The sequence below is a fragment of the Trachemys scripta genome, chromosome 3 (genome assembly GCF_013100865.1).
Source record: "Trachemys scripta elegans isolate TJP31775 chromosome 3, CAS_Tse_1.0, whole genome shotgun sequence".
Taxonomy (NCBI): Eukaryota; Metazoa; Chordata; order Testudines; family Emydidae; genus Trachemys; species Trachemys scripta.
Genome location: NC_048300.1, coordinates 8,761,904 through 8,778,241, shown reverse-complemented (window position 1 = coordinate 8,778,241; position 16,338 = coordinate 8,761,904). Strand labels below are relative to the sequence as shown.

The 16,338-nt window shown below is 46.9% G+C and overlaps 1 protein-coding gene across 1 annotated transcript in view; it reads left to right on the top strand.

Annotated features, from left to right (window-relative positions):
• LRRN4 (leucine rich repeat neuronal 4) overlaps positions 1-14,633 on the top strand; it is a 16,624-nt gene extending 1,991 nt beyond the window's left edge. Inside the window, exons 2-5 of the mRNA XM_034764097.1 lie at positions 3,718-4,415; positions 6,267-6,471; positions 11,147-11,284; positions 12,093-14,633. Coding sequence (XP_034619988.1) covers positions 3,725-4,415; positions 6,267-6,471; positions 11,147-11,284; positions 12,093-13,389 — 2,331 coding nt within the window. The 5' untranslated portion in view covers positions 3,718-3,724 and the 3' untranslated portion in view covers positions 13,390-14,633. The remainder of the gene's footprint in view (positions 1-3,717; positions 4,416-6,266; positions 6,472-11,146; positions 11,285-12,092) is intronic.
• The last annotated feature ends 1,705 nt before the right edge of the window (positions 14,634-16,338 follow it).

Genomic DNA, 16,338 nt, shown 5'->3' with positions numbered 1-16,338 from the left:
GGGGGGGGGGGGAGGGCGCAAGGTGCAGGCCCCTCAGCTCCCGGCTGAACAGAGGGTGCTCCTCACTGTGGAGGGTCAGGCTCTGCAGACACACACGAGGAGAAATGCAGGGCTGGGAGCTGCATGCGGAGTGCTCCGGGGAGGGGCAAAGGATTGAACCCACTGGTGCTGCGCCCATGGCAGTGTGAGGCATATTACGGATCATCCACCTGCAAGTCCTCGGCGGGAAATCCTGGCCTTGCCTAAGGGACCCCTGACGGCTATGGCTGTTAGATTTATATGCACTCTCCTTTGTCTGGATGGGGACTGGTGAGGAGCAGGCTCCAACCAGAGCTGCACAAAAGGACAACGAATACCCAAACCCCCTTGCCTAGGTCACAGAGTCCAGAACCAGCAGTTCAGAGGCTGGGGTTTTTCCAGGTAAAAAGTTCCAGAACTCAGGTAGGGAATGGGAGCAGAGTGTGCTAAAGCAGCGAGTGACCAAGGGAGCAGCTTCTTGCTGACAGGGGGAAATGGCCCTTCTTGAGCTTGGGCCATTTTGGTGCAAGGCAACAAGGACCCCTGCATACACTGTAATACCTCAATGACACTGGAAAATCCCCTGAGTCCGTGAGACTGAATCCTCTACTACCAGGAAAGTCACCTGCTGCAAAGCCCCTGCCACCACTTGGGAAAGGGCCATTGGTGTAACTGTCAAAGAGCTAGAAGCAGATCTAGGGGAGAGTTTCAAAAGTGCCAAAGGGATTTAGAAGCACAGGTTTTCAAAAGCCCTGAAGTGGCTTAGGCAACAGCTACACTACAAAACTCTGCCAACATAGCAATGCTGATCGGGGATGCGAAGAGGGGTGAACCGTGATGTATGTATGTACATATATAAATGTAGCTGTGCTGGCCAAAGCCCCAAGTGTAGACTTGGCTATACTGGCAAAAACACGCAATGCTGGTTAAAAGCTGTGTCCACACTATCCTCCTGGGGGAATTCTGCGCCACTACACACGCGCAGAATTCATGTTCCCCGCAGATTGTTTTTCTCTGCAGAAAATACATTCCGCCAGACAGGCACTGCAGTTACAGCTTTCACCGACCAGGGAGTGCTGTGGCACTCGAACAGACAGCAGACAGATCACTGTAGCAGCCAGCTGCCACTAGGGAGGAGGAGAGGCTCTGTTCCTCATAGCACCCTGCCTGTGGGACCAGTTGAGGAGGCATGGGGTATGGGGAGACAAAGTGGAGCACACGGGACTGCTGGGGGAATCACACAGACTGGGGGGTTCAGAAGGGCTAGTGGAAGGGACAGACTGGGGCAGAAGCTGAATGGAAGTGGGGGGTGCAGGGACACCAGGGGGGCAGTGAGGTACAGGTCCACATGGGAATGGGGGTAGCTGAAAGGGGGTTCAGGGCCACATGGGGATGGGGTTGAAGAGTGCAAGTGGGCAGGGGGTGACTGGGGGTGCAGGGATGCATGGGGACAGGGGAGGAGGGATGACTGAGTGTGGGTGCAGGGACACAGGGGGATGGGGGAGGCGGGGTGCAGGGACACATGGGGACGGGGCAGATGTCCATGGGAGAGATTAGGGATCAGCCAGAGCCTGCATGGGGGAGGCACCCCAACTCACTAACAATCCCTCCTCCCTCTACAAAACCTGTTCCATACTTCTCCCACCCACACCCAACGCCCTCCTGGTTCACTCCCAGGCTCCTTCCCAGCAATTATTTCTCTCTTCCTCAGCTCCTCTGTTACCCCTGACTACCCCAAGCGTTTGCACTGTGTCTGAGGGGTGCGGGAAATAAGTTTCTGCATTGTAGTTTAAATTAACTATTACCCAGAGTTCTATATTAATTTGCCTAGTAAGGAATCTATTTGTCAAAAAACATTTCCTGAATCTTTTTGTTGTCTGTAGGGTTACAGACATACCTGTTGACAGGTATTTTCATAGAATCATATGACTGGAAGGAACTTAAGAGGTCATCTAGTCCAGTGTCCTGCACTCATGGCAGGACTAAGTATTATCTAGACCATCTCTGACAGGTGTTTGTCTAACTTGCTCTTAAAAATCTCCAATGACAAAGATTCCACAACCTCCCTAGGCAATTTATTCCAGAGCTTAACTACTCTGACAGATAGAAAGTGTTTCCTAATGTCCAACCTAAACTACCCTTGCTGCAATTTAAGTCCATTGCTTCTTGTCCTATCCTCACAGGCTAAGGAGAACAATTTTTCTCTCTCCTCCTTGTAACAACCTTTTATATACTTGAAAGTACATAATGCCTCATCTTTTATGTCTTTTGAAATAAATTACCAAAATAATTGAAACTGGAGTGATTATATTGTGTTATTTTGACAAATAAAATACGCAGAATTTTAAAATATTGTGCGCAGATAATTTTTTGGTGCAGAATTTTAATTTTTTTGGCACAGAATTCCCCCAGGAGTAACACTACCACTCTGCCAGTACAGTATACTGGTATTGTTATACCATCAGAGCACTCCTAGTGTAGACCTTGCCAAAGGAGCCTGACTTTCAATGGAACCCAGCTGCTTTTCCCCACAAGCTCCAGTGAAAGGAGAGTCAATGGGCCTTGTGCTCCTAAATCCCCTGGGGGCTTTTGAAAATCTTCAAGATCATTCGCTTAGAACCCATAAGATTCCGACACTTGCATTCTGCAGGCCACTTCGTAGGAGCCACCTTGCCATGGGCACGCCTGACCTTCCAAGCCCTGGCTCCCCACTGCCAGTGCACCACGTCATGAGAGAACAAGCCCATGGCAAGGTGGAAAACATGATTACTACGCAATTGACTTTTGGACCTTTAGAGGCAAGCTCCTGTCTGCTCTGTATGGTGATTAAAGAGCCTATTGGACTTCACATAAGAGGAGACGTTTGCCCATTCTCTTTGACCAAAATTATCCCCTCATGCACTTGCTGTGTATGTATTGTTTTTACTACTTATTTATTTGTATTGTGGTAGCACCTAGGCATCCTGGTCACGGCCCGGGAACCCATTGTATTAGGTGCTGAACAAACACAGAACCAAAAGAGGGTCCCTGACCCAAAGAGTTTACAGCCTCAGGGTGTGTCTGCACTAGAAAGCGCTATGGCTGTAGTGTAGACACTTACTACAGCAATGCAAGGGGTTCTCCTATCACTGTAGCAAATCCACCTCTCCAAGAGGCGGTAGCTAGGTCAATGGAAGAATTCTTCCATTGACCAAAAACTGTCAACACTAGAGACTTGGGTTGGCTTAAGTACGTAGATGGGTCAACCTAACTTTTGTGTGTAGACCAGCCCTAAGTTGACTGCTGCTCTCCTCTCAGACCTTCAGTTCTGAGTATACAGCTAGGCAGAGATGATAATGCTGCATGTGTGTTTGTACAGCGCCTAGCGTGATGGGTTCCTGGTCCGTGAGTGGGGCTCCTAGGTGCTAGAAAGATAATACAACTAATAAATAATAACAGATACAGTTTGGGACACATGTTGGTTGCCTTTGGGATGAAAGATTTTATGTACCTTTAAATATGCTCAGATGAGACTTCCTTCCCAAATGCCTGATCTTTATGGCAGTTTAATTACAGCAGAGTCTCTAATTATCACCTCCACCATCTGCAAGCACAAGCAAAACATTTATTGGTGTTTTGTTTTCACATAGCTCGTGGTAGCCCCAAAGGGCTTTAATTTACTTTTCTATATTGCTGTTTTGTTTCCCCCACCCTGAAAAGCAAAAGAATGTTTTCCCTCCTGCTCGCTCTTTCTCTGCTGGCGTGGGAGGCGGCGGCCGGCCTGACAGACAGAGCAGCTCCAGCTGCCTTGGGGGATTTCACAGCTCTTTTCCAGTTGACCCAGCAAGACCCCTGGGAAAACGACGTTAATCTTACCAGCATGTCCTGTGAGGATCTGAGGAACAAGACATGGACCCACTTGCAACTGAACAACAACAGCCTGCAAGCCTTCCCTGCCTGCCTGCCTGGGGGACTGGAGGCCTTAGACCTCAGCACCAACCAGTTGCCTGCGCTGAGTGGCGTGGAGATAGCGAACTTCCCAAAGCTGCGCACCCTCTGCTTGAGGCACAACCACATCCAAGAAGTTGCGTGGGGAACCGGAGCCCTCCCGAGCCTCCAGTTCCTGGACCTAAGCGCTAATAAATTGTCCTCTCTGCCATCATGCCAGACGGCCCACCTGCCAAACCTGAAGTGGCTGTCGCTGGCCGGAAACCCCATCACTGCACTCCAGCCTCTGGCTTTCTCCTGTTATCCGCAGCTACAGTTCCTGAACTTGTCTGCCACTCTGCTAGGGCATGAGAGTGGCGGAGGGATTAGCGCGTCAGCCTTTGCCATGAACGTGTTGCAGGGAGACACCGGGAACAGAGCTAGGAGCACCATTGATGTGCTTGACCTGAGTGGGACCTTTCTCGAGAAAAGTAAGTTTGAAGATTTTTGTGGTACACATGGGGCCTGATCAAACCTGATGAAGCGAAACCACTGTTAGTGTCACAGCCACCAGCAGTAGAACTGGGGACCTCCGGAGCTGTTGGCAGGAGCTGCAACAGCTTGAGGTAAAGGTCACTAGCTGGGGCTGTAACAGACTCATATCCTCCACGGATCAGGCACAGCGGAGGAAGCTCTAAAACACACCCACCAGTTGGTTACAATAAGCAGTGGTGGGAATTCTCTTGTGTAGACAAGACTTCAGAGGGGAAGGTGGAGAAATAGCTATTAGCACAAGCCAAGCAACTACACCTGCCCACAACAGAATTTCTCATCTGTCCTCGTAATCCCTCTATCCCCATCCACTATCCTCTCCGATTATCCAGCTCTCAGCCTTGGGCTATCTTTAACTTCTGCCTTTCCTCCTCTTTTCCTATCCAGTCTTCCCAAAGCCCTTCTCCTGTTCTTCAGTGGCATATCCTATCCTATCTCCTAGAACTGGAAGGGACCTTGAAAGGTCATCGAGTCCAGCCCCCTGCCTTCACTAGCAGGACCAAGTACTGATTTTACCCCAGATCCCTAAGTGGCCCTCTCAAGGATTGAACTCACAACCCTGGGTTTAGCAGGCCAATGCTCAAACCACTGAACATCTGCCTTTCCTTTCTCCCCCGTCCCCCGCAGCTAAACCCTGCCTAATCCCTTCGCTTTCTCCTCTTATTTTTGGCACAGCCCAGAGAGGCTTCCACCAAGACCAGGACCTCGTTGTGTTATTGGCATTATCAATCCACAGAGCAAGAGGCAAGCCCCGCCCCAAAGAGCTTACAGTCCAAATAGATAAGATAGGACCATGGGAGGATGATCATCCCCATTGTATAAATGGGGGAGCTGAGTCACAGAGAGGCAGTGACTCAGTCTGTGGCAAAGCCCAGACTGCACCCCAATCTCCTCAGTCTAGTCCCTTAGCCGCAAGACCATCCCTCCTCTCTCTGACAGTCTGTCCCCTCTCTCTCTCTCCCTCTCCCTCCTGGGCTCCTGTAACATTTCATCCAGTCAAATGGGTACAATAATTCCAACCTGGTGAGGTTCAGTGAATGGATAATTGCTCAAATCCTTTGAGCAAGACAAAGGGAAGTAGCTGTGGATGTGTAAAGGGGGACTATAAACCTGCTGTTCTCATACAGCCAAATCCAGGGATTCCCTAGCAGAGGTTCCAGCCCAGTCACTAATCAGTCCAGCACTCTGCGCTGCGTGAGGGCGCTTTGCCTTACACGTGTGCTGCTAAACCGCTGGGGAAATAACTAAAGCCCTGGGAAATTCTTCTTTTTTTTTTTTTAAATAATTTTTCATGTGTTACTTTTTGGGAATTTCACGTTAGTTTGATTTATCCATTTTATCCATGCTGGGCGGGGAGGTCCTGCCCTCAGGAGCTGAGAGGACCTTGGGGGGTTGGAGTCCACCCAGTACTCACCACACAGCAACAGCTTCTGTGCCCCGGGGCTGGGCCCAACTCTTCACTCTGGGTACCCGGGTCACAGCGCTATTCAGTTTTGGCCCAGCTGCCCCCCATCATGACAGAAGGCAGCCAGGCCACACCTGAGCAGCACTGTGACCATGTGTGCCGGGTTGCAATACCCGGAGCAGGGAGCCAGGCCCAGCCCCGCCCGGAGCCGCCGCTGCAGGGTGAGTGTTTTGTTTTATTTCGTGTTATTTTGCATTTGCTATAACCAGCAGGTGCATCAGTTTGTCAGTAAAACTCAATCCACTGCAGTCTGCTTACTAGCCAGTCCTAAATCCAGCACAGTGCTCTGCTCACATACCAGTCACCCGGGTCTTCTCTGCTTCAGTTCAGCAGGAGTGGGCACAGGACTTGGTCAGCCTTAGGTCGCTCCACCTTGCAAGGATGGCCCAGCTGAGGAGCTTCGATACGGATCTATTCAAGTCACTGCCCAGACTGAGAGAACTGAATTGCCAGGACTCCCGTGCGCTGAGCGGGGTGAGGACGGAGCTATTTGACGATGCTCCTCACCTGACCTTTCTCACCTTCCAGAAGTAGGTGTTTTCTTTGCTCACCCATGTGTTAAAATGCCGCTGTCTGCTGAAAGTGTCTAGTGACAGCTGGGTCCCCTCACTGCCCCCATAATGTCCCTGGAGTCATCTGAATAGGAAGGTCTTTAGTGCATGGGGGAGATGCCATTTCAATTCACATGGAATTCTTGCACAGCAGAACGAGGATTTCCCAGGCTGTGTGCCAGAGTCTCTTCCCTGCTCCAGCTGGTGCAAAGACGCCAGCAAGATGGCAGATCTCTCCATTGTTGGGGAGAGTTCCCTTATAGCAGGAAGCTGCATAACTGGCTCCTATGCTACTCGCCCTGCAGCCTTTAGTAGAGAGGGCACGCCAGGCAGAGAGGTGTGGCTGGAGTACACTGCACTCTGGAGATCTCTGGCTGGCAGAGAGGGCCACAGTCAGCTGTGCAGACTAGCGCAGCCATGAAGTTGCTCTAAACTTCACCAGCGCTGTCCTAGAGCTGTCCCCAGAATCAGAGACACGACTGACTTCTTCACAAGCTCCCAGCCTTGCTGCGCCAGTGGATACTGGGAGTAGCAGAGAATCTGGCCCCATGGGCCAAACTCACGTTATGATGCAGAAACTGCCTGAAGCTGCCTTAATGAGGCCTCCTGAGCCTGGTGCAGTTGTTGGCACCTGTCGGTGTGCGGCTCTTTCTGTACAGCTTCCTTTCCTGGGCAGACGGGTGACTTAGAACAGTCTGTTTCACTGAACTCAAAAGGCCAGAATTCCCTCTCAGCTGCACTGATTTCAGCGGAGATGCAGGAATGGAACTGAGAATCTGGTCCAAAGTATTAATGACCCTGCAGCTTAATCACGCCTGGGTTGTGGAAAACCCAGTGACCCCCATTCCCTCGCCTTTGGAGTATTTAGCCTCGACCAGGCCTAAGTGCACTCAGCAAATGTTATAAGGCTGATGGACTGGAGATTTATGGAGCGAAATCCCCTGCTAGTGTAAACTGGCACAGCTCCATTGACTTGATGATTTCAAAGTTTGTGAGAATGGGCTTGTCTGCATTGTGGGCTAAATTGGCGCTGCTGTGATCGATGCCGCGGCTGTCGATTTAGCGGGTCTGGTGAAGACGCGATAAGTCAATGGGAGAATGCTCTCCCGTCAGCTTCAGTACTCCACCTCCCCAAGAAGCGGAAGATAAGTCGGCAGGAGAGTGTCTCCTGTCGACATAGCGCAGTGTAGACACCGCTGTAAGTCAATCTAAGCTACGTCGACTTAAATTACGTAACTTCGATCGATTTACCTTGTTAGTGTAGACCAGGCCTAAGTAATTCTACTGGGTAGACCGTAGGAAGAGAGATGAGAACAATAAATGAGACATGCTCAAACCAGGAACTTGAAATATCTACTTAGGCCTGGTCTACACTGGGGGGGATCGATCTAAGTTACGCAACTTCAGCTATGTGAATAACGTAGCTGAAGTTGGCGTACTCAGATCGACTTACTGTGGTGTCTTCACCGTGGTGAGTCGACTGCTGCCGCTCCCCCGTCAACTCTGCCTGCGCATTTTGCAGCAGTGGAGTACAGGAGTCGACGGGAGAGCATTTGGGGGTTGATTTATCGTGTCTTGACTAGACGCGATAAATCGACCCCCGCTGGATCGCTCACTGCCCGCCGATCCAGCAAGCTCTTTGCGGCAGGGACCCTCTTTCTGGTCTGTATGTGTACGGTACCTAGCACAATGGGGGCCTAGTCTACAACTGGGACTCTTACGCATTACAGTCATACAAATAATAAATGATAATAAATACCTGCCTACAGAATTCACTGACTGCAAAGACTAAAACAGGAGGATTAACGTACCTGGGAAAGGGGACTGTCGAGACCGGAATGGAAATGAAAGGTTTGGATGACATAAGCAAACGTAGTTTGGATAGGAGATTCGAGTCAGCGGACCGGGATAAGGAGGGTTGACTAACTGCTGTCATGCTGGAGCTCTGGCAGCTTCTCTCTGCAATGGATGGTGGAGAAGGGAAACACCATGTTACACCCTTAGCTTTCCTAAGAAGATTTAATTAAAATAATGAAGATTAATTGTTAAACTCTGGAGTCAGGGCAGACAGGTGCAAAAGGCAAGTGGGTAGGGGGAGCTGGCTCAAAGAAGAGAGAAAGCTGTGGAATGTGATAGTAAGATGTGACACTGCATAAAGCTAAGAGCAGTGCCCCCAAGGGGCAGCTTGGAGCCACTTTGTGTATCCTCTAGATCAGTATCCAAAATTCTCATGCCAGGCATTTGTGCAATAGCAAATAGCAAGGAAAACTGCAGTGGGACATGGGATGTTCTAGGGAGAGGGAGAAAGGGAAAGTATTTTCATCATAAGTTACATCTTCAGTGCACCTTGCAGATGTAACTAACTAACCCTCTCATCATCCCTGTGCTACAGGGAAGTATCATTAGCACCATTAGCTGGGGAGACTGAAGCATATTGGGGCAAATTCTGTAGTCCTTAAGTCCCATTGATTTCAAGTGACTTCTGCCTTGCCAACCACATGCCTTCAAAAATCATGAGCTGGGCCCTCCAAAATCAGGAGATTGGCTTAACAATCATGAGATTGCTTTAAAAAAACAAATGTGTGGGGGAGGGTATCTTTTGCTTTGCCTTCTGTTTTTTGAGCTTTTGGGATTCAATTCGGGTCACGTTTTCACGTGGTTTTTCTGCAACCACAGGGGTGAGAAACTCCTGGGGCTGGGATTTGAGGTAAGAAATGCCAAATACTGCGAGACTCATGATAAAATTCATGAGAGTTGGCAATGCTGGAGTTTGGCCAAAGTCAACACCCGGTCACTAGCAGAAGCCGTTGGCTCTTGTGTCTACTCCCATAATCCACTAGACTATGCTAGTCTGTACCTCACCGCTGGTGTCCATTGTAACCTGTGTTGCAACAGAACCTCATACCAATCTCTTAAAGTACCAATATTCCATCGGAATAGCAGCAGTGCTTCATTTATGGATGGTGTTAGGGTGACCCGATGTCATGATTTTATAGGGACAGTCCCAATTTTGGGTTTTTTTTTTTATATAGGCTTCTATTACCCCCCCACACACCCCGTCCCGATTTTTCACACTTGCTATCTGGTCACCCTGATGGTGTACAGGTATCTGTACTGTTTATTTAAACTTCCATCAGAAAGCCAGGCAGGAGGAGTTCTAGGTAGAAACTGCAGTGCAGCAGAGAGATAGTAGTTATTGCTTCTTGGAGAGTTTCTTGTTCCATGTTAGGAGAAAGCAACTTTGCGATTCTTTACAGGGAAGGGTGCAGCGCTAAGGATGTATTTTGCATCACATACCATGGGTTACACAGTTATGAAGTAGTTAATGTAGACAAAGATATAACATGAACAGTGACGGCAATGTACCAGAATAGCAAGTATATTGCAAATAGAGCAGTCAGGGCTGATTAGGAAAGGATTTAGAGGATATTGTGGAAAATCCTTTAAGCCACCAGCCAGGAATATGAATGCAGCAGAAAATGAAAAAACAGGGCACTGGATGCGTGAACAGAGAACAGAGTCTAAGTGGTAGTGAACAAAGAAAAGATCAGACTCTGCTCTCAACTACACTGCTGGATTTTGGTACAGAATTCACCCAGTGCTTGTACAGAAGATGGGCAAAGAAAGCCTCCCTATTCACAGAGCTTAGGTCTAACTCAGAAGGAAAAAGCACAAGACAATTCAGGCACAAGAAGTTGCAGAGACAACAGCAATGTTGCTATCCCCAAGTGTTCAAAACTCAGGAATAATGCTTAAAAATCATAGACTGGCTTAAAATCCTGAGATTTTTAAAACAACAATAAATGTGGGGTGCTTTTTCTTTGCCTTCTGGTTTCTGACCCTGTCATGTGCACTCAGGTCACATTTTCAAGCTTTTCTCTGAAACTATGAGGGCTCAAAACTTACCCTTTTTTTTTTTTTTTAAATGAATGCTGAGATTCTCAAATTGTTCCCTGGACTCCAGGAACTGGAGCTTTCAGAAAAACATCAAATATGTTGGTAACACTGTACCAAGGAATACAGCCCTGCACGGATACAAAATTTGTACCCACATCTGATCCGCGATTCGCAAACATGGTCCGTGGATATAAAGTGGACATCTGCAGATTTGCAGGGCTCTATAAATGAGTCAACGTAAGGTGGATGCTTGGCATGCAGAAACTGAAGCTATTCCAAACATGGCATGAAGAGGTTGAAAGGAGGCTGGAGAATGAATTGGGAGCACCATAGGGCAGGAGAATAGGTGTAGGATGAAGTGAAAGCCAAGATAAATACAAGGGTTCAGGGATAAGACAAAACTTTACCAAAGCAGAGTTGCTAGGTACAAGGTCCTTTTCCTTTCCGGCTGCCATTCCTACTGCATTCTGGGAATGCCTTTAACATAAGTTTGCTGCAGTGAATGAATCTAAATTGGGGTGAATGTGATGATGCGTGAGGGAGATACGTGAGCAAATGGGGCAATATGTGAGAATGAACTTGGTTTTCCTGAGGGGGGATTAGTAATCTGCTACGAGCCAGGAACAAATTACTGCCTCCCCAGGGAGCAGAGAAGGCTGCATGCCACCCCTTACACAGACTAGGCTATTAAAGCACAATCCAGCCCTGGGGCCTTAGCCGATACTTGCTAAAGATTCTCAAAATTTTCATCTCCTAGCTGTAACCTGAGTTCCTTTAATCCTTGGAATATCAACTCATCAGGTAGCATCAGCATCAACCTGTATGGAAATCCTTTAGAGTGCAACTGTGGACTTTCCTGGCTCCTTTCTGATCCGGAGAGAGTTGTACTGCAAAGGTAAACGACCTGTCAGCTGCATATTACTCACACACCAGGAATGTAGGAGTGAGCATAAAGATTATCCCGAGCCTGTTTACTTCAATTTTTGCTACAAGTTATGCATGGATGGTGTAGTTTTCCTGTTGAAATACAAACCCCATCAATATTAGTCAGAATCGCCATCTGTTCCTCAAAGGTCAGACATCTAAAATAAAGTTTCCTTCAAGAACTAAGTATGGGCTAATTATATTTGAAAGCAGCACTATGCTGGTAACACAAGCAGAACTATAAAATGATGGCATCTACTGATAATTTATTCTCTGCCTCTCCCCATTAGTACTTTACTGCGAGTACAGATAAAACGTTAGCTAGCTCAGTGGCCTTAATGACATTGTGCCCTGGAGATCTGCAGTCAAATTGTGAGCTCTGATTCCTGAGCCAATTGGGGCTAAGAATACTGTGGAAGTAACTACACCTCACTCTACACTGCCCCCTGCTGTCAGATTTGGAGAGGCATTACTCAACATGGCCTTGGCGCTTAATGCTTTGTGTGGTGTGCCTTCAACTTCCACGGCACCTTGTTGAATCAGACCCGTGGCCTTCCCAGTTAGGGGATATTTGCTGCACCTTGCAAAACATGTTGGTAATATGGTGAGGAAAATCAGCCTGTAGTCAAGACTCTGCTGGGCTTTGGCCCCAGATTTCATGTGCGAGAACAGGTTTCTGATTGGCATTAGCAGTTCACTATCTGATACGTTTCATAGATGCTGATGGCACTGTCCTATAACTGTTATGTCGATTCTAACTCGTTTGCTTCATCCTGCAGGGCATCCGACACAATTTGCAACACAGCCTCGGAAGACAGAGAGAAGCCTTCATCCTCATCGTCTCTTTCGCTGTTACAACTCTATGATGAATGCCAGGCCAAGAGAAACACCACATTCCCCACATCAAACACTCCCCCTCTCACAGAAGACTCTTCCAACCTTCCCATTATCGATTCCACTACTGCGGCAGCAACGATGGACTCTACTCTATTTGCCGAAGAACATTATAGTGACTCCTTGGTGTCACGAAACATGGTAAGTATGACGCAAACAGCTCAGATGAAGAACGATCCCACAAGTGCGGACACTTTTTCCAAATCTACTACCGATCCCACTACTGAAGGAACCACAGCCACCTCTTCAACAATTCTGGGAGAGCTTTATGGCGACTCCTTAACTCAGCAAAGCACTGCGAGTACAATCAAAACAGATCCATTGAAGAGAAATGCTACAACGACCACTGCTCTGTTTCCCCAAGAGGAAACATTCTACCAGTCTACTAATAACCCTTCCACTGAAGCGACAGGACCAACAGGGACAAACTCTCCTATTTTTCCTGGCACAGTAAGTCCATCTCAGACAGATCAATGGCCGCAAAATCCCACAAAGACAAACCTTATTCCAAATCCTACCCATGCTGTAATACACATGGATTATGAAGATGACTATTACGAAGATCAATCAAAGGAAAGCATAACTCAACCGATAATAGTCTCTTGTGACTACGACCCCTGCCACCACCTCCAGAAGCCATGCTCTGAACTTCAGAGGTTGTCCCCATGTCTGTGTCCTGGTGTGTCTGGAGAAGACACTGTTCCAGATCCACCGAGGCTCAGAGAAGTGTCTGAAACGACAGACACATCAGCTCAGATCCACTGGTGTGCCCCCAGTTCAGTCGTTCATACTTATCAACTTGCATACCATTCCAAAGGCAGCGAGAAGAGCCTGGTTGATGAGATCTATCCCACAGCGAGGCAGCATACGCTATACAAACTTTCACCAGACACCACCTATTGGGTGTGCGTGATTGCTTCTAACAAAGCAGGATCGAGCCAGACGACGAGTGAGAAGATTTTGGGCAATCCATGCACCCAGTTTACAACAAAGCCCAGCTATATATCCATCTTTGTGGTCTTGTCCCTAGCAAGTGGGGTCTTCCTAATCACCACCATGGTATTGTCTGTGTGTCTGTATCAGAAATGTAAAAAGCCTCACGCTGAGCAATACGGCACACACCTCATCTCTTATAAAAACCCAGCATTTGATTACCCCTTAAAACTGCAGCCATGTAATTAGCCCCAGGTAGTTTTGTCAACATATTTTGCAGTAAAACATCTTATAGCAACACATCTAAGTGGGATCCAGCTGCTCACTTGGTTATGAGTTCCTCACAGGGCTGACTTCATCTCTGTTGTAATTTCAAAGAAATTACACTGGGGACAGCTGTGGCTCCGAATGCTTTGTTTTGTTACAACAGGACACCACCTGGCCTGTTTCTGAGATCTCTATTTTCCATTTCCAAAGATTTGTGTTTGGGGTGAAGTTTCTCTTTTTATTATAATGTATAATTATTTTCTGGCAGCTGATCGGGAGGTCCCAATGATGATGATTTAAAAATGAAGTGAGGAGGGATACGGGTGGCACAGCCTTTATATGGAAGGAGGAAGAGGCATAGTCCTGACGTTCCTTGGCTATAGTACTTCTCTAAACTAATCTAAGGTGATGTTGAAGCACCCCGAAGAAAAGCCCTGATAGAAATAATCCCTAGCATGTATATAGTGCCTTTCAGCTGTAGATATCAGTGTTTTACAAAGGTGCAAGGGTTTATAGATTTTAAAATCAGAAGGGACTAGTGTGATCATCTAATCAAACCTCCTACAAAACAGTGACCATAGAATTTTGTCCTGTGATTCCTGCGACAAGCCCCTAATTTCTGGTTGGTAAAACATCTGTCATAGCATATACCCCTTGTACAGATGGGGAAATTACCAAGAGGAATGGCGAGCTGTTTTTTTTTAAAAGGTCTTTAGGTGCCTAAAGGTACTTTTGAAAATCCCTGTAGGCCCCTATCTGCATCATTAAGCACTTAAAGACCTTTTAAAAAGCTGGCTCAAAGTCCACAGCCCTATTTAGGTGGCTAAATAGCAATGTCCTCTTTATCAAAAATGCTGTGCACACACAAATCCACTTGCCCCTTTGAAAATCAGGCTACCCTATTTAGGAGCCTCGCTATGGATGTAAGAGCCTGACATTAGGCACCCAGCATTGGAAATATGGACGTTTGGGCTTTTGTTTAAATACCTACTCATCCCCAAACACTTTTTTTGAAAGTGTTACCATCCTGCCTTATTAGTGCATGTCCCTGAGACTAAGTCTACATAATAGCTGGCTGGTGCAACAGGGACTCGGTTGGGATTGTACTCGGATAACTAGACTGAGCCACGCTGCCATGGCCACACTGTTGTTATTAAGTATCAGAGGGGTACCTGTGTTAGTCTGGATCTGTAAAAAGCAACAGAGAGTCCTGTGGCATCTTTAAGACTAACCGATGTATTGGAGCATAAGCTTTTGTGGGTGAATGCCTACGATGCATCCGACGAAGTGGGCATTCACCCACAAAAGCTTATGCTCCAATACATCAGTTAGTCTTAAAGGTGCCACAGGACCCTGTTGCTTTTTACTGTTATTAGGCACTAGCAGAGTACACTTGTGTACATTTACCTGAAGTGAGAATTACAGCTACTGCTGTGTAGCTGTACATTGAGCCTCCTTATGTGTCTTCCAGCAAATGATTGAAAATGAAGGATGGGAACGGTCTTGGGGTCCTCCATTGAGAGGGGCTGCACACCCACAATGCCAGCCGACCTCAGTGGGAATGGCAAATGGGCAGCACCAGCCACTTAAGAACAAGACATGAAGATTTAATGAATAAAAACAAGTATATTATAAGCTCCTTGGGGCAGGGACAGTCTTTCCGTTCCATGTTTGTACAGCGCCTAGCACAGCGGGGGGTTCTGGCCCATGACTGGAGCTCCGAGGTGCTATTACAATACAAATAATAGAATGTTGTGTGGAGTCTCCAAAATGAAAGTAAATGGCTATAATTATATGTGGGTCACAATCATTCCCCCATCAAAGGAATGAAACAAGTGAGTTAGCACCATGATAAATGATCAAAGCCTTGGATTGATCTGCAAAGGTAGTAGAATAGTGATAGTGAGGTTGACTGGAGCTGTCATTATTATACTGAGGTAGATAACTGAGTATCAGTGCAACCTGGTAAGGGTTGAGATAAATCCTGTCCACTCCAGAGGACATTTAGGATATGATTTTCCAAGATGCCTAAGAGATCTGGATTCCAATTTATTTAATTTAAATAGGAATTGGGCATCCAAATCTCTTAAGCAGCTTTGAAAATCTCAGCCTTAAATCACCCAAGGCCCTGTTCATAAGAGACTGGAGTTATCCTGCTGTCTTGATCAAATATTTCTCTCCCTGCTTGTTGTTCAGGATTGCAGGTGTTCATTAGCAACAGCCCTTTATCCTTTAGAGGTGGCTATATATCAGGAGTGCTGTATGAATATGATCTGTGAAGCCCTTTGGGATCCTTGCAGATGAAAGGTATTTGTGTTGTGATGGTTATTTTTACCATGGTAAAAATAGCACGTGCCCTGTACTAATGGAAATAAAAAAATGCAGCATGATAATGAAATAACCACAGTCTTGTTCTTGTTTTAAAGGCAACAGACAAGTGTACAATAACAAGGTCAGGACTTTTTTGCCTGTGTGATCGGAGTGAAATCTGGACATCTCTTTCCACAGTAGTTTTGGAGCATACAATAAAGTATCATTTTTATTGTGGTACACTAGCACGTACTCTGATGTCAAGATTTTTGGGTTTTCATTCTGTTTCACAAGCATTAATATATTTACTAGTGCCTGCTATCACTTTGAGTCCCAATTTTTTCCCTCCTGCTCCACGCCAGCTGCAGTTAATGCCTGGCACCATCTTTTGATAACTACCCTATGCCTTAGAGAATACCTTTTATACCACTCTGAGTCACTGAGGTCAGTTATCCTCACTAACTTTCCATAAACCAAACCTATATTAAAGGTGACTTGCAAACAGAAAAATAGACGCAAAAGAGCACAATCCCTATGATATAGAAAGGAAGCATGAACCAGAATTTTAATTTTTTCAGGCACCGGCAAAATGGAAACATTATTTAAAAACCTGCAAATTAA